The sequence below is a fragment of the Bos indicus x Bos taurus genome, chromosome 29 (assembly GCF_003369695.1).
Source record: "Bos indicus x Bos taurus breed Angus x Brahman F1 hybrid chromosome 29, Bos_hybrid_MaternalHap_v2.0, whole genome shotgun sequence".
Lineage (NCBI taxonomy): Eukaryota > Metazoa > Chordata > Mammalia > Artiodactyla > Bovidae > Bos > Bos indicus x Bos taurus.
Window position 1 is genome coordinate 41352496 of NC_040104.1, and position 25428 is coordinate 41377923.

A 25428-nucleotide genomic window follows, 5' to 3' on the forward strand; every position below is an offset into this window, starting at 1 on the left:
AACCATCAGAATGGCACAATGAAGATATTTGCATCCTGGGGCCTTAATCCTGATACACTGAGCCAGAATCTCTGAAGATCGGGCCCAGGAATCTTTCCTACCGGCTATCTCAGTGGTCGTTTTGTATACTGCAGTTTCAGACCATGGTCTCAAGGGCTCTTCCGCGATCCCCTACTTCCCTTCTATAATTTGCAACTTTGGAGGAAGTTTCTGTGAGACAAAGTAAAATGAGGCCTGACAGAGAATGTGAATTCTACCTGCTGCCTGATGTTTGCTACCCAATGGATAGGAGGCTAGAGAAGGGCACTGAAGTTCTTAAGCTATCGAGAAAGCAGGCTGAGACCTTTCTGAGCCTTAGGCACAGGCACGTGAGGGAACTCAGGCATTCTTTCCCTTTAGTTAACATGTGGGTGTTTCAGCATTTCTCGTTCTTCCTTATAAATGCTAAGCTACATATATGTTCTTGAAAATTATATGAGCTGAATTTTTATGAAGTTGGCTACATTTCAAGTGCACCAGAGGAGATGTCAATTAATAAAATTTTCTCTTTAATTATAAACTCTGGCTAAATATAAAACAACAAAGGCTTATACAATAACTGGCACACAGTGGATACTAGTTTCCTTTCATAACTACACATGACACTATTAAAAATATGTCAGTGATGGTGAATTCCTTTGAGAGATCTTTAAGAGTTCTCTGTTAGGCTGTTTAATGGAAGACTAATGAGGAAAAAAATTCTTGTAATACACTGTTAGTGAAAAAAGAAGTCTGGACAGTGTAAACATAATTCCAATGATATCCATGCCTGAAAATTATCGAAAGTCCCTACGAGGAAACATTAGCAATAGTTGATATCACAGGTGATCATTGTTTTATTTTGTGCATATTTCTTCTCAAATGTTTTCACACTTTTCAAATAAAAGTGTATTATTTTAAAAACAAGAACAGTTATTTAAAAAACTTGATGCCAGGTAATGTTTTTGTTTCCTTTGAGGAATTCTTTTGTTTTCTTCTGGTATAATAATGAGTGTGTATTTGAAAAGCAGAGCTAGAGACACAGACGTACAGACCAAATGTATGGTCGCCAATGGGAAAGGAGGAGTGGGATGAAGTGGGAGCTTGGGACTGATGTATACGCACTACTACGTGTAAAGCAGGTAACTAATGAGAACGGACTGTATAGCATAGGGAGCTCTACTCAATGCCCTGTGGTGACCTAAATAGGAAGGAGATCCCCAAAGGAGGGGATATAGGTATACATATAGCTGATTCACTACACTGTACAGTAGAAACTTAAAAAAATATTGTAAAGTAACTATACTCTAATAATTTTTTTTAATGAGTGTGATAGTGATTGTCCTAAAGCTCAGAGCTAAACTCTCATAATTTGCACAATTAGAGTTTACCATTTTTCAGTTCTGATTTTCTTTTTATGCTCCATTATTTACTTGTATATATTTTTGTGGTAAGCAGGGAGAAAACAGGGCATTAGTGAATAAGCAGAACTTTGTTTATAAGCTTCAAGACCAGAAGGCCTGTCTGTCAATCAATATGGGTTTACTGATGATGCCTTCTTCCCAGATTTCATGGTGAGTTAGATTTTAAAATCAGAAAGCATAAATAAATAGCTAACAGAAAATTGTCAAGGTAGTCTATGAGAAAGCAGGTGCACTTTGAAAAACAGGAAAGGTTTACCATTTTTTTCTATGGATTATACCAAAACAAAATATTACCAAAGAATTTTTTCATCTTTTAGATAAACATTTAAGCATCATCTAATTATTGGTTAGTGTTTACTCAAACTTTAGAAGTTTCCTTAAAATGAGTTCCTTTATATCTTTGAAGAAGTACCTGCTAATTTTAAAACTAAAAAATATATATATTCTGCCTTTTTCAAATTATTTAAAATATCCAGGGAGGGGATAATGGAGACACTTTGTCTTTAAGAAGTGGGTTGATCTGAGTAAGTGAGAAAGAGTAAGACTGAGCAAAAGTGACTTAGGGTCAACGCAACAATGACCAATAGGGGATGAGAAGAAAAATGATTTAGAAACTTGACTGCTGCTACAATATATTTTTCTGACTACAGAAATTATCATGGGGTTGGAGTAAGACTTAATGAAGATGAGAGAGAGTACATACAATTGTTTTTCCCACTGCTTCTGTTTTAAAACACATGAACTATGACGTAATCATATGGGTATCAGAAAGCAGTTTGAGGCATCCTCTGAGAGCTCTAAGATCTTCAAGAGAGGGCTAAATCAGTGAGCCAGCAAGAAAAATCAGTATTCCCACTGCCTCTCAACTCACAGCAACTGAAGGAGAAAGTTTCCTTCACAATATTTAAAGTCTAGGAACAAATGGATGAAGGCCCTGGGCAAGACATGGTATCAATATGAAGCTTTTTCCTAGTAAGAATTTAAAGTCTAGTTTCCCATCCTTTGAGGCTAAGAAAGTGAAGGTTCTCCTGAAATTAAAGAGAAGCCAAAGTTTTGTTAAATGGGAATCAATAAATTTGCATTAGGTGAATAATAATATATTTACTCTATATAAAGGTATTAGCATATGTTTAATTTTCACTCTGTATACAAACCTTGATATAACTAAAAAAATACTATAATTTGTTTGACTAAATGACTGACACACTTATAACTGTTTAGGATGAAGTGTAATATGTGCCAGAAAGTGTGCTATTCTGGATCTTTTGGTTATTGGTGATTGAGGACAACCTGCAAACCTTTTCAGAGGCATAAACATTTCCTAGTGGCTTCTGCCTAAATTTTAGCTGGAATACCTAGAAGGCAAAATGGGCTTCTACTAGGCTGCCTGGCTATCTGGGCCATCCCAAGCCCAATGGGTCAGTTTTTATAGCCTGGTAGTGATGAATCTCTTACCAGCAGGGTTTTTGGACAATTCTGATGAGCTAGTTTTGTGTTCATTGATGGTGTGTGAATTCTCAGTGGACTGTGCTCTTGTAGTTAAAAATTCTTTGGAAGAAGGGTGCTCATTAATTGGAAAGGAACCAGAAGTCGTTGGCTGACTTGTTTCATTTTTTGATGGACTTGGGCTTGAGGCTGATGACTGAAAAGGCAAACCGTTTGTGTACTGGGAAGGCTGAGGGTCATTCCAAACCTCATCTGTGAGCCCTGCATCTTCTGTTCCATTCTTCAACCTATCAGACTCTAAAACACTAAATTCTCCCACTTCCCGGCCGTGGACCAGCCCTGAACTCTGTGGCAGTTCATCCTTCACGGCAGAGAATCTCACATGCTTTAATGGCTCCAGTGAGTTTGAGGGAGAGTCGTCTTCTAAAGAATGCTCCTTCTCAGAAATTCTCTCATGGATAGTTAGGCCCAGGGACACAATTTTGCTTTTGGGTTCAAAGTTCTGATGAAAACGCACAGTTTCTGAGTCTGTGCTACTGGAACTGGAATTGCGTTTCAGGATCCCTCTGGGAGCCCCTCTTGTGGTCAGGGAGTCTGTCCTCTGTCTAGGAAAAGGCTGGTTGTCATCTTGCTTTAAGTCCTGGGACTTGTAGATCATTTTCCTGGGTTTGGGGACTGGAGCCTTGATTGGGAACCCATTCTCAGGACCTGGAAGAGTCTGCTTTGGTTTCTCTAACTTTTGGCTTGAAATATCCAGGATAGATGACTCTTCTTTGGACTCTGACAACTCCCCTGAAAAGTAAAACATATCAGATGATATACCAAATGGAGAGTAACGCATTAATTTAAAACACCTATCCTAAACTTAATCTACATTTAGCAAAAAATGCTAAAATATTAAAAGACAATAAAGCATGAAGGTTAAGTACAGACCTAATTAAAAACCCTAAAAAAACTCATGCATGAACTTCACTGAATTTAAGATGGCTATGCTTTATATTCACACCTTGTGGTATTTTATACTCAACAGAAAAAAAATTTTTTTTAAGAAATTTCAAAAACTCCTTGAGGAGAATAAAGAAAAAATACAAAAGTCACTTAAAAAAATTCATGTATGGAAACCAGAAAAATGAGCTCAGTTTTCTAAAAAGAAAATTTCAACACCTAAAATAAAAATTAATTTTGACAAAAAGGTAAAAAAAAAAACAAAACAAAACAGATACCATGTTCCAGTGACTTCTTTTCTATAAAATATTTTATGTTATACAAAGTGTATCCAATGGAGAGGATAAAATACAAACAGTGTAATTAAAATTCCAGTCTATGGGGGTCACAGAGTTGGACACAATTTAGCAACCGAACAATAACCAAATTAATTTTCTACCCCTTGTCCAGTCTTTAATGCCTGTGGAATCTTCTTACAGTTGATTTCGAAGAGATTAAATTGTCTAATGTTTCTTCTTAATAGAATGTAAGAATGGTAAAATTCTGTAAGAGGCAGACTTCAATCAGTTCAGCAACAAATCTAATCAAATGCTCCTAGGAGACTGAGCTGATAATTACAGATTAGAGGATTGTAACATTATCAAGTCTTGAGGCAAACTCTTTTAATTTTAAACAGAGAACTGTGTCTGCACAGTAGATATTCAATAAATAGTGTTCAGTGAGTGACTGAATGCCTCTGGTCAAAAAATTTCCCAGATCAATGAGGGGGAACCCAAGGCATGGAGGTCACACAGTGTCACCTCTGAGCCTGGAATGCATGAACTTCCGGTTTCTAAAATTTCTGCTTCCTTTTCTCGGACAGGAAAATGGTGGGTATAGCAGAAGAATAAGAAAACCATCACAATTTTTCACTTTCTCTTGAAAGCTATTTTAGTTAAAGGAACTCTGAGAATTTCCCTTAGTCCACAGATAACAAAGATAAAAATATCTAGCTCAATAAAAATAATATTTACCCTCTTTTGAAGTCTGAAATAAACCAGTCTTTCCATTTTTTGACTGCTCATTTTTGGTTTGTTGAGATAAGTGATCTTCTGGCAACATGGAGCTATTAAACGGATTCTTCCTTGGCTGGGGAAAAATATTGTTTATTAAATTCATTTTATATGTCATAACAGCAAGTCAGTGTCAGCAAATGCTTATTATATGCAATAGTTAATAGTTTTGTCCAGTAAACTCTATCTGGCATGTTTGAAAAATGACGGTCCTAAAAAAAAAAAAAAAGAAAGAAAAATGATGGTCCTAGTTAATCCAGTCAGCAAAGAATCACTATATATATGCCATGCCAAAAAAAAAAAAAATCAGACCAAAACTGAGTAAAATGTACTCAATTCCAAAGTCTTACAAAGTTAAACCAGAACCAGGCATTCGAATCTAATCTCACAAAGGTGAGATTTTTACAGAAGTGAAAAAACTTGGGCCTGAACACATCAAAGAGGTGGTCACAGGTCAGGGTAAACCTGAGGCTCTAATTACGGCAGATTCACACCAGCGCTCTTCTACTGTACAAGACTCTCTGTAATAGGTTAAAGTCATACTAAATATAATTGTAACCGACCTTTTCTATAAGGATTTAAGAATCAAGGTATCTTGAAGTGCTTCATAGTCACTAATACGATCATTGATTCTAATGTCAGAAAGCATGTCAATAAAAAGAGTTCTGCTTTTCAACTTGTATACTTGATTTACAATGTTGTGTTAGTTTCAGTTGTACAGCAAAGTGATTCAGTTATATATACATTTTTCATATTCTTTTCTCTTATAGGTTATCATAAAATATTGCATATAGTTCCTTGTGCTATACAGTAGGTCCTTGTTGGTTATCTGTTTTATATATAGTAGTGTGTATATGTTAATCCTGAACTCCTAAGTTATCCCCGCTCCTAGTATTTTTCTTTATTAATATAAGACTGAAAATCAGTGTTCGCTATCTGTAGTTTCATAAATTGAAAATCCTCTCCCACAAGAAGACTTGTAACAGGGATTCAGGAAGCCATGAATAGGAATAAGGACTGTCATGGAACTAACAAGCCACATGCCATATGCTTAAAAGAAGCAGCCCCCAATAGTGTCAGACTTTTTATTCTTTAGGGTAAAAAATCTAGGTCCACCAAAAGAGTGATTTCCTATATTAAATAGTAAAACTTATCTATATTTGATGGGGAAAAAGTACTACAAATTCCTCTTTTTCATGGTGCTTTGATAAAATGAGAGAACAGCATTCTGGCCCCAAATGAGCTTTTCAAAGTCCAAGTTCAATCTACCTTGGCTGGAGATATAGCTGACTTCCTTGTGTTTTCCTGGGATGCATCAATCATGGTGGATGCTGGATTTACCACGCTGGAACTGCAAAAGAAACAATAATTCAGAGAATAAAACCTTACCCTTTGAGGAAGCGTAAATCATGCCTCTGAAGCCAGAAGCTATTAAGACAGGATAGGAGAGGAAGTTTGTAAAATCAAACTGCCAGGAAGGAAGAGGGAGTTGGAGCTGAGAGATTAAGCAGCGAAGCAAAGGCAATGGGAAAACAGGAATGAAAGACAGGCCTGAGACAAGGCAAAACCATCCATCAGAAGCCTTGAAGATTTTATCACCGTGCCAGGCACACAGGAGGTTCATGGCTGAAATTTGTACAAATAAACTCATCTGAAAGTTGGGACCTCACATCAGATGCAGACTAGAAAGTGAGCAAATTGTTCTCAAGAAGGGAATACCCTTGCTGAAATAAGGCCCCAAAGTGTTCCAGAGATTCTCTGGTCCAAGACTGGAATGGCACTGCTTACTCTAACTCAGGTAGAAAATGGCTAAAGCGGGACTTCTCTGGTGGTCCAGTGGTTAAGAATCCGCCTTGCAATGCAGGGGAAACAGGTTTGACCCCTGGTGAAGGAACTAAGATCCTGGATGCCACAGAGCTACTGAGCCCAGAGGCCACAACTACAGAGTCCATGCACCGTCACGAAAGATCCCCCCCAATGCAACAAAGATCCTGGGTGCCGCAACTAAGATCTGACACAACCAAATAAATCAGTATTTTAAAAAAAGAAAATAGCTGAAGAAAAGACTCAGGTGAGACAAGTGGTTGGGCAATGACACAGAAGAAACAGCAGATGGAGATGCTGGGAGGATGGTGGATGGGGGCAACTTACGGGGAAGCTTCCCCGACTCTCCAGGCTGGCCAGGTGAGTTCTTGTTCAAATACAAGAGGAGTGAGGATGGAGCGCAGTCAGAGGATGGTGGGAGGTTAGAAGCCTGTAGCTGGCCCAGAGGGGAGAGGAGGACTCTGCAGACCCTGGCTCCCTACCCCAGGGACCGGGCAGCCCTGGGGTGAGAGTACTACGGGGAGTGTGAATGGAGGAAAGTTGAGCTGAGCTGGTTCCCTCCTGAACCACCACTCCCCTGGTGACTGAGAAGGACAAAGAAGGTCACAGTGGCCTTGGAAAGGGAGGAAAACCACCTGCTCAGACTTCCTGCTCCAGGCGCCCCGGCTCAAGGCATAAGAGGGGAGGTCACTATTGCTTGAAAGCACCGTGCCTCGTTAAACCCCACCCTGGTTAAACTTCTAGTGACATCACAGAGTCAAGGACTTGGAAAAATGCCTCAGAAGGTGCTGGCTTTTCACCAGGAAGCTAAGGAACTGGAGGTGGGGAAGGGGAGCACCTTGCCCCACAGCCAGAGAGCCTCGCCCAAGATTGCCGTCTCTAAACTCGTGGGCCGGATGTTCTTGCCGCTTAATTTCCTTTCGTTCCCTCTGCACTTGGACTGATGTTTCTATGGAGAGGTAGTCCCAGGAATAGGCTGAACACTTGAGGAAGCATGCTTCCTTTCGTTGCCTCCCTCACTGTTGCAGACAGGAATTACAGCAGATGAGGCAGACGTATGCGGAACACAGCCTTAACACAGGGATGTGAGAACCTGAGGCGGGGGCAGGGTGGGGAGGGAAAGAGCAGGGACCAAGGGTGGGAACTTACAATGGAGCCAGAATTAAGGCTAATATCAAAACACACGGCAGGCGGCCTCTGTTCTTGCAAGAGGTGAGCACAAACACGAATCAAGCTATCTATCAGCCAACAGGAAAAAAGGACCCTGGTCGCTGACAGAACTCACAGTAAAAGCAGCCCACAGCTCAGGACTAGAAAGCTATGTCTCTTGAGTGTCACTTTAAGAAGCCAGTGAGCGATATGAGGAAGCTTATAGCAGATGCCATGTTCATCTTCTCAGAGTGCTTTGTATCATCTCCCTTAGCTCAGACAATAAAGAATCTGCCTGCAAAGCAGGAGACCCCAGCTTTGATCCCTGGGTTGGGAACATCCCCTGGAGAAGGGAATGGCAACCCACTCCAGTATTCTTGCCTGGAGAGTCGCATGGGCAGAGGAGCCTGGAGGGCTACAGTCCGTGGGGTCACAGAGAGTCAGACACGACTGAGTAATGAACACTTTCAACTAGTAAATAAATCAGTCGCATAACTGCAGGACCTGAGCAAACTGCCACCCTCCTCTCCTATCATCTTCCTCCCTTCCCTCTCCCTCTCCCCAAGAACGAAGGACAAGCAGCGTCCCTATAGCCTCCTCCCTCTTCTCCCTGGAAACCCCACTTCTGCACCCCCAGCCACCACCCCAACCACCCACGCTGTACATCACGTGGTCCCCACCTGCCCAGGGACCAAACCAACCTCTCTCTTACCAAACCCTATGCAACTATGGATTTCATGCGACCATATGAGGAGCGATGCAACCTCACCCCATGCATATGTATCTTCTCTCTCACAGTAACCAGGGAGACCCCTCAAGAGCATCTTGGCCATCTTTCTGTTCCTTGCAATACTGTGTACAGTGTCTGGGACATAACTGGTGAGTAAGTGGCTGTGCAACTCAAGGCCAAATAAGCCAGTGCCAGGAAGGCAGCAGCACACACAGGTGACCACAGCTTTTTTTTTTTTCTTTTCAATCTGTGCTTTGCCAAACTACAACGAGGCACATTATTTAGGTTTTAGACAAGATGTCTTTGTTCCTGCTATTCAGAAAGCAAAAGAGAGAAAGAAACGAGGCAGACACGGAACTACCAGGAATATACAGGATTTACTGGGTTCTCTGGTGGGTGGGATAAGCAGAAAATGGGATGACGGTGGGGTACTTAGTTAACTACAGTTCACAAGTCTGCCTAAGTAGAAAAAGTAAAAACCAGAGTTTCATGCCTCAAAATGCTTCTGAAAAATGCAGCTACTTCCTCAATTAAGCTCCGGCTTTGTGTCCCTCAAGGAATACAACGATGTTTTGTTTGCCTGTCTTTTACTGGGCAATTATCAACACAGCAGCCATCCTATTCTCAGCTGACTTTTGCAACATGCCTGGGCGGTATGTACCCTTCTCCCCATTTTACTATCGAGAAAACTGAGGCTTGGAGAGGTTAAGGTAGCCAAAGAGCTGGGAATGTGAACCAGGTGTCTGACCCTGACTCCAGAGACAGGCATGGAATGGCTGGGCTGCACTCCACTGATTCCTCAAATCAGTAAATCCATTTATGATGAGGACTGGAATGAAGTTTATGGCAAGAGGACTGGAATGAAGACGGGGTGATTCTAACTTCCCAGTGACTCTCACATCTGTTGCTTCCTTTCCACCGCTCCTGACTCCTCCCTGTCATCTGTATGAGCCTCACATTCGACCTCCAGACACCAAAGTTCCACTCTCCTCATCCTTTCGGCATTCCACCCCTAAGCTAGAACTGTCTGAAACAAGACTTTGGGCACATCCCTCTCCTGCTCGTTACCTTTCCGGGATCCTCAGGAAGGAATTGGAGACACTCCACCATCTGCTCCCTGTACCCTCCCACTCCTCCTGCCCACTGACCTTTGTGCCAAACCTGGCTCCCTGTCCCTCTCTGCGGTCCCCCCCAACCTACCCCCACCCGCTCCCTCAAATGTTGGCTCTGCTCTCTTGACCCACATGCTCGCTCTCACCGCCAAGCCCCGTTCAAATCTCACCTCCCTTGTGGCGCCGCTTGCCTATTAGCCCGATGGCAGTGGGTCTCACTGTCTCAAATCTTACCGCACATTTTATTGGTGCTTGGAACTAGGATTTGCTCTCTGCCTGGTGCTAGTTGAAATCAGGTGATTAAATATTCATAAAGGGAAGCATTATTTTTCCTAAGAGAACACAGTCTCTCTATAGCCACGTACTGCGTCTTTTGTTTCTTACAAGCCCTCTCAGAGGGCTTTCCACCGCTCCTAAGATTTCTATTCTTAGGGTGTGTCCTGTATAATAAGATACTGAATACCTTCTACGTGATGAGCTCTTAACACCATACAGCAAGCCAAGGCTCATACCTTGTGCTCTGTAATTTCTGACCTCAGGCACCCTTCAAAAACTACCTGTGATACTAGATGTGCACGCACGCGTGCTCAGTTGTGTCTGACTCTTTGCAACCCCATGGACTGTAGCTGCCAGGTTCCTCTGTCCATGGAATTTTCCAGGCAAGAATACTAGAGTGTGTTGCCATTTCCTCTTCCAAGGGATCTTCCTGACCCAGGGACCAAACTCATGTTTCTTTTATCTCCTGCATTGGCAGGCAGATTCTTTTAACACTGTGCCACCTAGGATGCCTCAGTACTAAATAGAGCACTTAGCCAAAACTGGTTTACTTCTGTAAGAAGATTATTAAAATATTAGACTATGATATTGTTGTTAGACTTTGGCTCCTGAAAGTGTCTGCATTCTAATACAAGTCTTTGAAGACTTAAAAGAAGAAGGATGTTAGGTACTCTGGTTGGGACACGTGGGGAAGAAGGCCTTCACAGCAGTCTTAGAACTATACCACCTGGGCAGTGGGACAGCCCATCTGCTTCTACATCCAGCTGTAAAGTACTTCTAAGCACATGCAACAACTTTTAAAGCTTTTGAACTTTAAGCAGGCTTTCCCTCTAAAGCAGTTAAAAATGAATTCCCTGTCAGCCCAGTGGTTAGGACTCTGCGCTCCATGGCAAGGGGCATGGGTTTGATCCCTGGTTGGGGAACTAAGATCCCACAGGCTACATGGTGCGACCAAAAAACAAAAAAATAAGTAAAGCAGTTAAAAATAACAACGGACATACTCTCTTCTGAGGTACATTTCAGAATAAATATTAACTGTGTCTGAACTCAGAAGCAAATTTTTCAAGTGATTTTTCTCCCTGTGTTTCTTGCCATTGCTGCTTTCTCTCTTCGAATTGTGAATTCCTTGGATGTTAATGCTGTGCCTGGCACCCAGCATTGTGCTAACACGTGTTACATGCAATGTGTAAAAAAAACACATGAAGAAATGGCTCAGGGCTTGAGTGAAGCAGATTCATAAATATACTATGCCAGCCTTTCGAGTCAGTATTTTTTTTTAAGTAAAATATTACTTCTTTGGTTCTACCCCAGTTCATGCTACAGATTTATTTAACACACACATTCCCATCCATCCATAAGGCACACTGATGTCAGAGTGAAACTATCCTTCACAACTAATTTGGGTATATCTAAGATTCTGTAGGATTAGCAAGATTCATTTAAGAGCTCAATATGAGTGATTCTGTAGGGCAAGCCTCCAAGAAATGAAACATTCACATCACTGGATTTGCAATTAGTCAAAGAACAAAAGATCAAATGCATTGTCCCATAGCTTGGCTCATCTCTACCCTGCCTTTGGGAGCAAGTGAAGTGCCTCACACTGATCTTATTATAGAGGGTTAAGGCAAGTAGCTAATCCCTCTGCAAGAGGGAGATAGATATATATAAACAAAAGCTTTCCAGGAAAAAGAGCATTAGTGGAAAAAACAATACTATTTCAGAGCTAAAGACATGGTGTTAATTGGTAGGTTCCCATTCAACACAGAGAGAGGGGTAAGAGAGAGGGGTGTCAGAAGTGAGAATCACGGAAGCACAGGCGATAAAGCTCAAAGCATTTTTTGGTTCACTCTGATAACTTATAATGAAATAGCACTTTAATCCTACCAAAAACAAAGAAAGGTGGGAGTGCACAGCTTTTGCATGCAAGAAAACTCATCACTTTTGCAGCATTTCATAGGAAAATTCCCAGAGGAAAATCTGCCAATGTCATGGAAAGAAACACCATAGTACAGGCTTTATCCTGTTCTCCCTGAACTCATTTTGGGGACATTCTCCATGGATATTTTTGATTAATGGGCATCACAACCCCTGCAGCAGCCAAGCTCCCTCCTACCTCCATGCCTTCTTGTTCTCCATCCTGAATGCTCCTTACTTGTGGTTGTCCAAATTTGAGAATAGCCCTCAAAGTCTCCTCCAGTTTTTATAATCACCAGAGCTCATGGTGATATGTCTGAAGTGAGGCAGTCTTGGCAAAGCAATAAAATCTGGATGTTATCAATGCCATTCTTGCCTTGTAGCTTAAATTTTTTCTTGCTCTCTTAGTCTCTTTTTCTACTGGATTCCTGGGGTCCAAAGGACTTCATTCAATTATTTATTACTCATTTGTTTATCCATTAACCCCTCTTTCATCATTATTCTCTATTTAATAATTCATTATATCATCAACTATTCTCAGTCAATCCATCTCTCACTCTCCACCTATTTTTCTCTTTTTAAAAAATTTAAAATATATTTTCCCATATATTCTTCATTCATTCATTTATTCCACAAGACATTCGTTGGGCACTATTGTCTGTTCCAGGAAGAGAGCAGTGAACAAAATGAAATGCAATAGTAGACAAAGTCTTTTTCCCCTTGCAGCTGAGAGGGGGGAAAACAAACACACAAAAATGAATATGTAATATGTCAGGTAGTGATAAGTGATGGACAACAGTAAGAGAGGCAACAACATTCATTCACTTGGTCCATAGATACCAAGTACCTACTATGTGCTGGATATAGTGTTAGAAGCTTGGGGGATGGTGGTGAGCGAGACACAGGTCCTCAACCCAAGACAGCAACACAGTGATACTTAGCCCTGGGAATCTGGATTATTAAAAGTTCCTTGGGCAATTGTGACATACAGGTCACAGTTGAGAACTTCTCTTCCCTGGTGGTTTAGATGGTAAAGAATCTGCCTGCAATGCAGGAGACCCAGGTTCAATCCCTGGGTTGGGAATATCCCCTGGAGAAGGGAATGGCTACCCACTCCAGTATTCTTGTCTGGAGAATTCCATGGACAGAGGAGCCTGGCAGGCTATAGTCCATAGGGTCACAAAGAGTCAAATACAACTGAGTGACTAACACACACACTCATGCTAAAATAAGTAGTTAGAACCAGATTGTGAAGAGCCTTGAATGTTGACCAAAAGGCTAGATTTTCACTTTTAAGTCACAAGGAAACACCAAATGACTTCATGATCCAGTTTACTTTTTATAGTCATGATCTGGTAACTGTGAAGACAGGTTCAATTCAATAAGGACATTATAACAGAAATTTAGGTAAGAGATGGTGAAATCCTAATTAAGGGAATGGAGAAAAGAGGAAACATACAACTGAATTTTAGAGATGAGTTTAGAAGAAATTTGAAGTGTTGGTAGAGCACTCAAGAGATAACTAGTAATTGATAACTGCAATATATCCACTGTATTGGACCCTTCCAGATGTCAAGCCAAACCAGATCTCCATGTCAGCCCCTCTGCCTGTCCTGTCCTCTCTGTCTCCCTAACAGAATCCTTCTTATCCTTCAAGAAATCCCTTAAATATAATTATTTCTGGAATAAGTTCCTCAAGGACAGGGATCATATATTATTCCACTTTGAATTCCTAGCTACTATCTTGTGTACAACAAATACTCAACAACTGTTTACCGACTGACTGAATGACTGCATGGAGAATGAATTTGCAACCCTACAGAATGATTTATTCTATTAGGTCCTAGAAAGATGCTAAATCTGTGTTTTTCAATCAATTGCAAACAAGGATATTTAAACACTTTATTTCCAAGAAATATCCTAAAAGTAAACCAAGCCAACCTATGGATTAATGGCTCTATCCTCACTATCCATAACTATTTCTCTTTGTCCTATTTTTCTCTGCATCTCACTCTTAGACGGCCTTTCATCTGGCTTCCTATTTCTTCTGCCTGTGGCTCAGGCTGGCACACAGTGCCCCCTGTGACTTCTGCCCCAACAGTAGCAGTCATTGGCTTATTACTGACTGTCATCTGTTACTAGGGCCGGTTTATATGTAGGCAGAGTAGGCTACCACGTCCTTCGTGTGACGCCCTCTGCCTCTAATGTAACCTCCTTTGTACCTAGGAACTTGCTTTCTGTGGCTGAAGGTTCTGAACCTTATCAGGATACATTCTCAGAGTAGTTCTTTAAGCTTTTAGAAACAACCAAGAAAAGGAAAGAAGCTCAAAACTTTCATTCACACTGGCTTAAGTTATTAAAAATTTAAGCCTTAGGGTAGAATGCATGGTAGAGCCTTTCCAAGGGGAAAGGAGGAAGCCACAAGGGAACTGAAGGATGTGGGATGGCAAAGAGTGTGGGAGGAAAAACCAGGAGAAGAAAAGAGTTGGGAAGCTTAGAACACACTTCAGAAACTCTTGCTTTTGTTTTTCTTTTTTTAGAGCTCTGGGCTGACCCTGTTTGTGGCCACATACCCACTCCAGCATTCTTGCCTGAAGAATTCCATGGACAGGGGAGTCTGGCAGGCTAGAGTCCATGCAGTCTCAAAGAGTTGGACACAACTCAGCAACTAACACTCTCACTTTTTACTCTCAGCCAAGATGATATAAGCTACCAGAGGGACCAGTCCTCAGAGAGGTAGTCTTAGGGGAAGAGATTGGAGAGACAGAGGGGAACTAAAAAGGTCAGTCCACTTCTGGGCTCCTTCCGACCAAACTAGCACCAAGGGTGGGGCCACATAAGGCCCTGGTCAGTCGAGGGGCTGCTAGACTCTCTGTGACTCCATAAGCATCCAAACCTTTTTTCATAGAACATGTCATCTCAAATAATAAAGGAGGGGCTTCTCATCCCAGAGCAGGCCTACCTCTATAACCAGGAAACACACATTATTCCTTGTTGGGGAGGCAGGATCTGATGCACATGAAATTTCTTACATTTTCTTCCTCTGCTGCCCATCAAGGCTCAGCCATGTCCGGGGGATTATTGTGTGTCTGTCCCACAATTATTTGGGGGGAGAGACACATTGTGCTATCAAACTGCAGACCATTGTACCAGTGCCAGTATGTGAACTGTGTGTTACTGGTTTACAACAGGTACGTCAAGGCTGTATATTGTCACCCTGCTTATTTAACTTCTATGCAGAGTACATCATGAGAAACACTGGGCTGAAAGAAGCACAAGCTGGAATCAAGATTGCCGGGAGAAATATCAATAACCTCAGATATGCAGATGACACCACCCTTATGGCAGAAAGTGAAGAGGAACTAAAAAGCCTCTTGATGAAAGTGAAAGAGGAGAGTGAAAAAGTTGACTTAAAGCTCAATGTTCAGAAAACTAAGATCATGGCATCCCCATCACTTCATGGGAAATAGATGGGGAAACAGTGGAAACAGTGTCAGACTTTATTTTTTGGGCTCCAAAATCACTGCAGATGGTGACTGCAGCCATGAAATTAAAAGATGCTTACTCCTTGGAAGGAAAGTTGTGACCAACCTAGATAGCATATTGAAAAGCAGAGACATTACTTTGCCAACAAGGGTCTGTCTAGTCAAGGCTATGGTTTTTCCTGTAGTCATGTATGGATGTGTGAGTTGGACTATGAAGAAAGCTGAGCGCCAAAGAATTGATGCTTTTGAACTGTGGTGTTGGAGAAGACTCTTGAGAGTCCCTTGGACTGCAAGGAGATCCAACAAGTCCATTCTGAAGGAGATCAGTCCTTGGTGTTCATTGGAAGGAATGATGCTGAAGCTGAAACTCCAGTACTTTGGCCACCTCATGCAAAGAGTTGACTCACTGGAAAAGACTTTGATGCTGGGAGGGATTGGGGGCAGGAGGAGAAGGGGACGACAGAGGATGAGATGGCTGGATGGCGTCACCGACTCCATGGACATGAGTTTGAGTGAACTCCAGGAGTTGGTGATGGACAGGGAGGCCTGGCGTGCTGCGATTCATGGGGTCGCAAAGAGTCGGATACGACTGAGCGACTGAACTGAGCAGACATCAAGAGTATGCACTTAGAATCAGTTACAGCAATTTGCTGAGACACCACAGTACATCCCTCAGTGGGCTTATGTTTTGCATGCCCTAGTTGTTATCTGTATTTCACTTTTCGAGTATTCATTTTTATTATGTTTTATTAAAGGGCTCAATCTGTGATAACTGGAAAGAAAACACTTAAATCCCTAACACCAGTCCTTCACCACCATTTGTGCCAGTACTACCCAGCAGCCAGGACTAGAGCTGAGCGCACTTGGAGTTTTCTTTGCTGCTCGAAAGAGAACCTCATCCCCTGCTCCCCCTCTGTTCATCAGAGCCCTCTCTGCCTCCTCAGGCTACAGATGCAAAGACCAGTTCCAAAGGAACGCAAGTAGCTTCTCATGCTTGAATACACGTTTAATACCCACGATGAGTTAATTACTCACAAACAGAAGTGCTCAGAATTGTGCCCACAACAGAAGAAGGACTCTTGCCCCAGAGCTTATTAGGAAAAAAAAAAAAAAATTCCTTCAGAAACTGCAATACCCAGTCAGGGTTGCCTCACATTCCCTGACTCCTGACTAAGAAAATATTGACAGGTATTGAGTCATTCTATTGAAGTTCACTTAGTCTAAAAGTACAGGCCCCAAAATATACTTACCACACCCAGTTCCCAAAGGTTAAAGTATAGGTGAGAAACATGCTGGAACCTGACACTGAGTAAAGCAGGAGCTTCCGACACAGAGAGAAGGAAGTCAATAACAGCTCCTGTTACAGTTCTGCATGATCACCGCTCACGCCACGTAACGAGCAAAGTATGTCGGACACATCAAACACGTTTATTCCTGTCTTCTTGGCCTACCTCATCTGTGTTATTATAATATGTCAGTCGCTCAGTCGTGTTCGACTCTTCGTGACCCCAGGACTGTAGCCCGCCAGGCTCCTCTGTCCATGGAACTCTCCAGGCAAAAATATTGGAGTGGGTTGCCCCTTCCTTCTCCAGGGGATCTTCCTGACCCAGGGATTGAACTCAGGTCTCCTGCATTGCAGGCAGATTCTTTACCATCTGAGCCATCAGGGATTGCCAACCTAATATAAGGCCACCTGCAAATTGCCAATTTTCTTTCTTCCTGAGAAATGCCAAGTGGTACCCATACCTCATTACATTCCATCTCATAACACCCTGGTGAGACAGCTTGGTCCCGAGGTACATACAGATGAAACCTTAAAGATGTGTCTGAGGTCATCCAAGAAATGTAACCAACAACACAGACACAAATGTGGACACTATTCACAGCCTCAAATTGGGAAAGGAAGGTGGGTACCCACCAGGCCATGTGGTCATAAGGAAACTCAGTCAAGCTCTAAGGGCCGTGGCACCTTGGTCCCTTAGGCCATTTGAGATGAAATGCATTCCTGGGAGAAGGAAAGGAAGTCCTTCACTATCTCCTGGAGTTTGCTCAAACTCATGTCCATCGAGTTGGTGATGCCGTCTAAGCAGCTTCTCAACCCCTGCCACCCCCTTCTCCTTTTGCCTTCAATCTTTCCCAGCATCAGGGTCTTGAGAGAACATCACAGATCATCCTAGGTGGGGGCGGGGGGGATATGGTGCTGCCTACCACCCAGGAAAACAAAGCGAGTCCTCTCTAAAAGGGAAATGGATAGACAACAAGTACCTTAATAGTATTCCATTATCCATATAACATAATACTTATATTTGACCCTCAAATGCCTGTTGGTGCCTATAGAATAGACCCACTCTCTCATCCACAAATTATATTGAAAACATCCCCATTTCCCAGGTGTCTCAGCCTTGGACCCTGACTCAGTGACTGTCCCACCAGCAAATTCACTGACTTAACTACATTTGGAGATTCTGATTCAACTGCCTTCACTGAGGAGCTAGAGATAAAATGTAATTGTCCTTCAACCAAAGAGTAACAACTATACCGCCCAATGGACAGATACCAATGGGAAGATCCTTAAATATCTAAAAACAAATCATCTTGGTTGAAAAAGTTTGTGGCAATATAGCCTCATAATCAGCTATTTCATAGGAAGGATGTACAAATGTGCATTTTGATTGGTCAGGTGATAAGATAAATGGAAAATGCACAAAAGCAAGACTGAAATATTGAGGACAATCTGCATCCTTAAGAGCCATCTATTCAGTACCTACCATGTACCAGGTATTTTATATACTAATTCTCATCAGAATCTTTCTTATACAGTATGATTCCTATCTATAGTTAGGGAAAGAGATTCAGGGAGATTAAATGACTTGCCCATGGTCAAATGCTAATAAATGGCATATTCAGGATTGGAATTCCCATCTGCTTGGTTTTAGTGCTTAAATTTCTTCAATTGCACCAGGCTGTTACAATTTGATCATCACTGATTTCTTTTTTTTTTTGGCCACATTTGTGCAGCTTGTGGAGATCTTAGTTCCCCGACCAGGGAAGGAACCTGGGCCCACAGCAGTATATCTAAGTCCTAACACTGGATCACCAGGGAATTCCCCCCCATTCATCTCTTTCCTTCAATGACTTATTCCCCAATATTCATTTTGGAGTACATTTTCATTTACTCTATGAAGAAACCCTTAGTACAAATAACAATTAAAAAAAAAACCAAACAGCTCTAGTTGGTGGGAAGAAATCACCACTTGACATTTTATTTAATATGCAGATTTGTTAGACATTCTGGAAGCTGAGAAAGAATACCGCTCAGGCTTTGTTCATATCAGGGCTCAGAACGCTCTCATCCGTGCCCTCCTCCCTACACCCACGAGACCTGGCTGGCCTCACAGCAGGACCTAGCGAGGACCCCACGTGCAGCAGCTCTCCCCATGGGCTCGGTCTCACCTGGGGCTTGCTGGGGCTACATCTTCTTCTGGCTCTTCTACAACACCGGTTAGCTCTGGGGGGAGGAAAGCATCCTTGTGGACGTTATTCACCCAGCTTTCCTTTGCCCTGTTTGCTCTGTCCTTACTCTGCTCATCTGAAACAGGAAACAATAAAGGCAAGAATATTATCCATCTGTCTTCTCCACAACCTACAACTTCTCATATCAGCTCTAACCTCTGAAGGCTGGAACCTGAACGTCAGGCCTTCCCTGAGCACCCCGGCATCACGAATGAGTCTGTGTACTTGAGATCAGAATTATCAATACTTCCATGAGAGGAGTCATGTTGTTAGTTGCCCACAAGTAGAGTCTCCAGCGAGCATGGGTGCACCTTTAAATGTGCGGACACGACTAAAGCAAAATTGCGACTACTCTAGGTGAATCTGACTTGAATTGGGGTCAGGACTTGTTGCATATGGCCAGGGGATGCTCAGGGCAGGGAAGTTCTTGTTGGGACAGACACACCATCATTACCAACTCTTTACTGAACAGCTACAATGGGCTCGACTCAAGGCTGGGCTCTGGGATACAAAAGGGAACAAATGCTTCTATTCTGGAATGTTCCTCTCCACTGCCTCCTCCTCTCACAGTCTCTACACAGCCAAATTCTACAAGGTCTCACAAGCTAGCTCAGATGCCAGAGCCCCCTTAAAACCTCTGTGATCCCTCTTCAGGAGATAATCTCTTTGGCCTCTGAACACCCACTGCTCTCTACCTGTACCCCTTGGATAATTAGCATCAACTGAGTGACGACTGAGTTCGAGGCAAAGGGTTGAGTCCCTTGCATGCATGATCCTCTGAGGAGGGAAAAATTTTCCAAGGTTACAGATTTCAAAATTGAAGACCAAAGGGATCAAGAGACTTGCCTAAGGCCACATAGCCAGTAAGCGCCAGTAATACTTCCATCAGTGTTAAGAATTAAGATGAAGCAACATGTGCTTAGTCATTTCAGTCGTGTTTGACTCTCTGCCACCCCACGGACTGTAGCCCGCCTGGCTCCTCTGTCCATGGGATTCTCCAGGCAAGAACACTGGAGTGGGTTGCCATGCCCTTTTCCAGGTGATCTTCCTGACCCAGGGATTGAACCCAGGTCTCCTGCATTGCAGGCAGATTCCTTACTGTCTGAGCCACCAAGGACTCCTAATTTCCAAATACATTCACAGGTCTTTCTACTCATAAGTCTAGTTTCTGTAACTGCAAAATGGATTCCTCGGTATAACCCACGGGACCCTTCAAGATTTCTTAAGTTCTGGGTGGTTTTGGGAGGGTGCATGGCAGAGCTGGGATTTCAGCCCTTCTGATGTAGAGCCACAGTCCTTATAGATAGGGGCTGACTCCTTTTGATGAGCTATGCAGTGCTCATAGCCCGCTGATGACCTTGGACAAGTTACTTCACTTCTCTGAGTTTTACATATTGCATACATATAATGAGGATAATAATACCTACCTTATAAGATTGCTACTACAATTAGAAATATTAGGGAAGAAATGCCTGTAACATATTAGATGCCAAAGAGGTAATTTCCTTATTGAGAACAGGTTAGAACTAGACAGGGGCTAGTTCTCAGGGGTAAAGGTTTATACTGACTAGTGCAGAGTTGATTAGAGAGAAGGCACCTGGTAAATATTTAATGAATTCAACGGAATTCTGAAGAAGCCTCCAAAATGCTGTCTTTACAGTCCCTTAAATGATGTACTTGGTTTTTAAAGATGTACCAGGTGTCACAGTCATTGAGCAGGAAGGCCAATCTCTTCCTGTTACTCTACTCAGGAGAAAAGGTTCTGAATTTTTAGTTAGAACCAAAGAAAGAGGAGATGGTAGATCCCTGATAAGAGCTTTCCAGGTGATACACTGATAAAAAAAAAAAAAAATCTGCCTGCCCATGCAGGAGACACAAGAGATGTAGATTTGATCCCCCAAGGTTGGGAAGATCCCCTGGAGTAGGAAATGGCAATCCACTCCAGTATTCTTGCCTGGAACATTCCATGGACAGAGGAGCCTGGTAGGCTACCATCCAAGGGTCAGACACGACAGCGCGCACACGCGCACGCACACACACACACACACACAGATCCCTTATAAGCCTCAATTGTCAATGTTACTCCAAGTCAATATGGCAACTAATGGGCTTCCTTTGTTCTTCTTTACCACACTAAGTCACTTAACCCTGACTTCATCCATCCAAACCCAAGAAGATTTTGACCTACAGGACCATACATTATGCAAAGCACACCCCTAAATGATTTCCCTCCGCAGATTCAGTAGTGATGGTGACACCCTTCCCTTCTCCCAAGGACTACTTCTCCCAAACAAATGTTGCCTTGGGAGGCAATAGCCCAATCAACTTACCTGCTACCTGGGGCCTCTTCTTCCTCATGGATGCTCTGATAATATCTGCACCGTGGATTCTGTCTCTGTGTCTTTTTGCCTTGGCTTCATAAAACCACTGGCCACTCATATTCTTCAGTTGCTGGTCATCCTTAACTTTTTCAGGCAAATGTCTACAAAAGGAAAAACGCTTTACTTTTTTATGAATCCACAGTAAGTAAATGAGTTCACAGTGACACTGCACAAAGAAGTTGTAAGCATATGGCCAAAATGAAGCTCTCAATGTTCTAAGAGATCCCACAAACCTCCCAGATGACTCACCAGTGTATGCTTTAACTAAAAGGTCACAGGATCCAATGACAACATTTTTCAAAAATTCAAAGGTTTAAGCCATGATACCCAGATGACGCCTGAGATTTCTCAAGAGCAAATTCACTTTTCGGCTGCAGGCTTGTGTGTTCACTGTTCAAATGCAAATACCCAAGAGAAAGAGGGGATATTACACTTCCCTAAGCCTTGGTTTCCTTATTTTTAAAAAGGGGTTAAGGGAGAATGGCATTGAAACATGTATATTATCATATGTGAAACGGATCACCAGTCCAGGTTTGATGCATGATACAGGGTGCTCGGGGCTGGTGAACTGGGATGACCCAGAGGGATGGGATGGGGAACACATGTACACCCGTGGCGGATTCATGTCAATGTATGACAAAACCAATACAATATTGTAAAGTAATTAGCCTCCAAATAAATAAAGTGGAAAAAAATTACAGTATCATAAAAATAATTTCACTGTACGAAAAAATAAAATAAATTTTTAAAAAGGGAGATAATTACCCCATAAAAAAAAAGGGGATTAAGGAATTTCCCTGATGGTTTAGTGGTTAAGACGTCACCTTCCAACAAAGCGGGTTCGAGTTTGATCCCTAATTGGGGAGATAAGATCCCACAAGCCTCAGTGGCCAAAAAAGCAAAACTTAAAACATCTGCAATACTGTAACAAATCCAAGAAAGACTTTAAAAATGTCCATCTTAAAAAATCTTTAAAAAGGAAGGGGGTTAATGATAGTAACTCACCTCGTGAGATTTCTACGAGGATTAAGTTAGCTAATGCACGTACATTATCATCTGCATATGCCTGGCGCCTAATAAACACTGAGTGGATAACTGGTGGGGAAGTTATCAGCTCATCAGTTCTTGCCATTTCAGTGAAATGAACTTATCAGAGACTTTTCTGGAAGCCTATGTGTCCATGGTTCTTAATTCCAGGAAAATGAATTCAACAAGGCAGGCTGGGATCAGGGAAGATCAAACTTAGGTGGGGTAGGGAGTGCAGGTAGGGGTAAATTCCATTTGTGCAGATACTGCTTCTAAGGGTTCCACAGTCATTGACGCTCACGGAAAAGCTAAAATCTAAAGAACAAACCAAGTACCACCCTCCTAAAGTTTCCCCCATTTTACAGAAGAGGGAAAAACACTGTTCTGCAATGACAAGTTTCATAACCTCCACATCTTTCTACCCATGTCGATAAAATGAGAGTCAAAAAAATCTATCTTTTCTTGTTCACAGAGCTGTACTTACAATAAAGTAAAGTAAAAGCCTTTGGAAGATTCTGTGCTACAAAAATCCAACAGGGTTTGATGATTGTCATTCAAGCTAATATGCACACTACCTAACGCAGCAAATCTAAGTGTTTTAGCCAGAGAATGTGCAGGGGGGCCACACCAAGGCGGTGGCAGGGCTGTGTGTGACAGCTGCACAAAAGCCCACCAGGGAAAGAGGAAGGCTCCGAAGTATGCCTAAAGAGACACTTTCCAGACAGAGTCTGGACGTTTCTCTGCTGGAAACGTCTCTGCTCTCCACTTAAAGAAGTGACCCTATGCCAAACATGTCCGATCACAACCCTCAGACACACGCTGTAGTGACAGCCCACCACCAAATCCTAACAGGGACAGTGTCTTCACTTCATGGTTCTGAATCACCAGAGGTTGTGGTTCCTATGAAATGTGTCTAATGATTTCCCATTGCCCAGATTTTCTTTTTTCAAATATCTTTATTGGAATATAGTTGATTTAAAATGTTGTGTTAGCTTCTGCTGTACAGCAAAGTTATTCAGTTATACATATATGTATATCCACTTTTTTAGGTTCTTTTCCCACATAGGTTATTACAGATATTGTATAGAGTTCCCTGTGCTATACAGTAGGTCCTTATTAGTTATCTATTTTTATATATAGTAGAGTGTATATTTTTAACAGCCAGGACACAGAAGCAACCTAAATGTCCATCAACAAGAATGGATAAAGAAGATGTGTTCATTCAGCCATGAAAAAAAAAAAAGAGTGAAATGACTTTGTGGTAAAAGAATCTGCCTGCAGGGCAGGGGATGTGGGTTTGATCCCTGGGTCCGGAAAATTCCCTGGAGAAGGAAATGGCAACCCAGTCCAGCATTCCTGCCTGGGAAATCCATGGACAGAGGAGCCTGGATGGACTTAGAGACTGTCATATTGAGTGAAGTAAGTGAGACAGAGAAAAACAAATATTATATGATATTGCTGACATGTGGAATCATTGCCTAGATTTTCAGCAGAGCAAAAAATCCACCCTGGTTGCTGATGGAGTTTTTGCCTTCCCTTCCCAAAAGGACCTCATTCAAGTTCAATGCCAGAAAAGAGAAGTCCTTCCAGCTCTCTGTGACTAGACAGTGAGCCCCTAGGGGCAGGGCCTGTACTCAATATATCTTTGCTTTATGTCTGGAAAACAGTGGGTGTTCACACAGCACTTCTGGAGGGAAGGAATATCCCACGCGGCCCCCAACCACCTGGCTTCAGGCTATCTTTTCAGATTCGTTTTCCAGCACTTGCTCCCATGCTCCCCACTTGACTTCTCACTGATCTCCAAACTGTTCGTGCATGACCTCTGCAGACATTAAGGGCAGGAGGTTGTGGCAGAAAGACTTTGGGCTTTGGCGTCTTCCCAGATTGGGTCCAAATTCCAGTTCTGACCCTGCTTAAATGCCATCTTTGGCAGCTTCCTGTACCCCTCTAAGCTTCAGTCTCCTTGTTTATAAAGACAGGGGGAAATAAGAGGTACTCTGCAGGACTTTTGGATGACAAAAGGCAGTATTTACCTAGAAGTACCTAACAGTACCTGGATCCTGGTAAGAGACCAGTAAATGTAAATTCTCTTGGGATGTCTTTCTCTCACTTCTGCCTAGCACGTGACCCCTCATCCCTCAGATCTATGCACCGCCTCACCGGGGAAGGCTTCCCTGACTCCCGAGGGCACCGGGCGGCTGGCCCTTCTCCGTGCTCCCACAGCTTCTCCATGGCAGCGCTCAGTGCGCCATGTTCCAATTATCTGTTTGCACATCCATCTCACATACTGACCTGCGAACTCTGCTAACCCCTTGAAAGCGAGAACTACCTCCTAATCACCTTTCTAACAAAAGCCCCTAGTATAGAGCCCGGCACGGAACTGATGCCTAGAAACTCTTAAGTGGATAACTTGTTAACACATAAATGCACAGCAGCCAGCCTGGTGTGAGTCGGATAAGAGATGAGAGCCTGTTGTTCCTGGGCTTGAGTGAACCAAGCTCCATCACAACGGCAGTGCCTTCTCCAGTTCAGGCAGGACACTTCATCTCTTGGAGGATTAGGAAAATGCAGAAGGAAATCTGACATCAGCCATGAGCTTGTCTAAGGAGACCACAAACCCTCAGAGCATAACAACTCCCAATTTCCCTTTATGAGATTATTTATTTACTTGTTTTTGTTGTTCAACTGAAAGGCACTTTGTAAGCATCATTAGGCAACGCTTGATCTGCTCCTGCCTAACTGACTGTCTCCAAACCTCTGGCCCTTCTAATCCTGCAGTGCTCTGGGAGTCAGGCTCCCAGTAAGGCCATTACAGTAAAGAACTCAGGCGGGGTTTCTGGTTCATCTCTTTTAAAGTGCCAAAAAAATAGGAAATACTTTCAAAAGCACTAAGTGCTATTTATATATTTCCTATCATGATAATCAGTGCCAGAGTTAATCAATCTCTTTTTCTATCTTAGCCATTTGGAATATTTTATATTCCAAGACAAGACACCAAAGCCTAAGTTCTGTAGAGATGTAGATTACAAAAGAAATCCCACCATCAGGGACTTCCCTGGTGGCCCAGTGTTCAGACTCAGTGTTTCCACTGCAGGAGGCGCAGGTGTGATCTCTCATTTAGGAACGAAGATCC

General features: G+C 42.5%; 1 protein-coding gene and 1 long non-coding RNA gene across 13 annotated transcripts in view; one reads left to right on the top strand and one right to left on the bottom strand.

The window, feature by feature from the left end:
* Window positions 1-25428, bottom strand: part of SYTL2 (synaptotagmin like 2) — a 120730-nt gene that overhangs the window by 31647 nt on the left and 63655 nt on the right. For all 12 annotated transcript variants that reach the window (XR_003509457.1, XR_003509458.1, XM_027532795.1 and 9 more), the window contains exons 3-7: window positions 21219-21370; window positions 18829-18964; window positions 6155-6236; window positions 4847-4961; window positions 2898-3680 (exon numbers count right to left, since the gene is read on the bottom strand). Coding sequence is in view for 10 of the 12 variants with exons in the window: in XM_027532795.1 (XP_027388596.1) it covers window positions 2898-3680; window positions 4847-4961; window positions 6155-6236; window positions 18829-18964; window positions 21219-21370 (1268 nt within the window). In the remaining 2 variants the exon portion in view is untranslated. The remainder of the gene's footprint in view (window positions 1-2897; window positions 3681-4846; window positions 4962-6154; window positions 6237-18828; window positions 18965-21218; window positions 21371-25428) is intronic.
* The window catches only part of LOC113886522, a 37681-nt gene that overhangs the window by 9608 nt on the left and 2645 nt on the right, over window positions 1-25428 (top strand). The gene's annotated exons all lie outside the window — the stretch shown is intronic.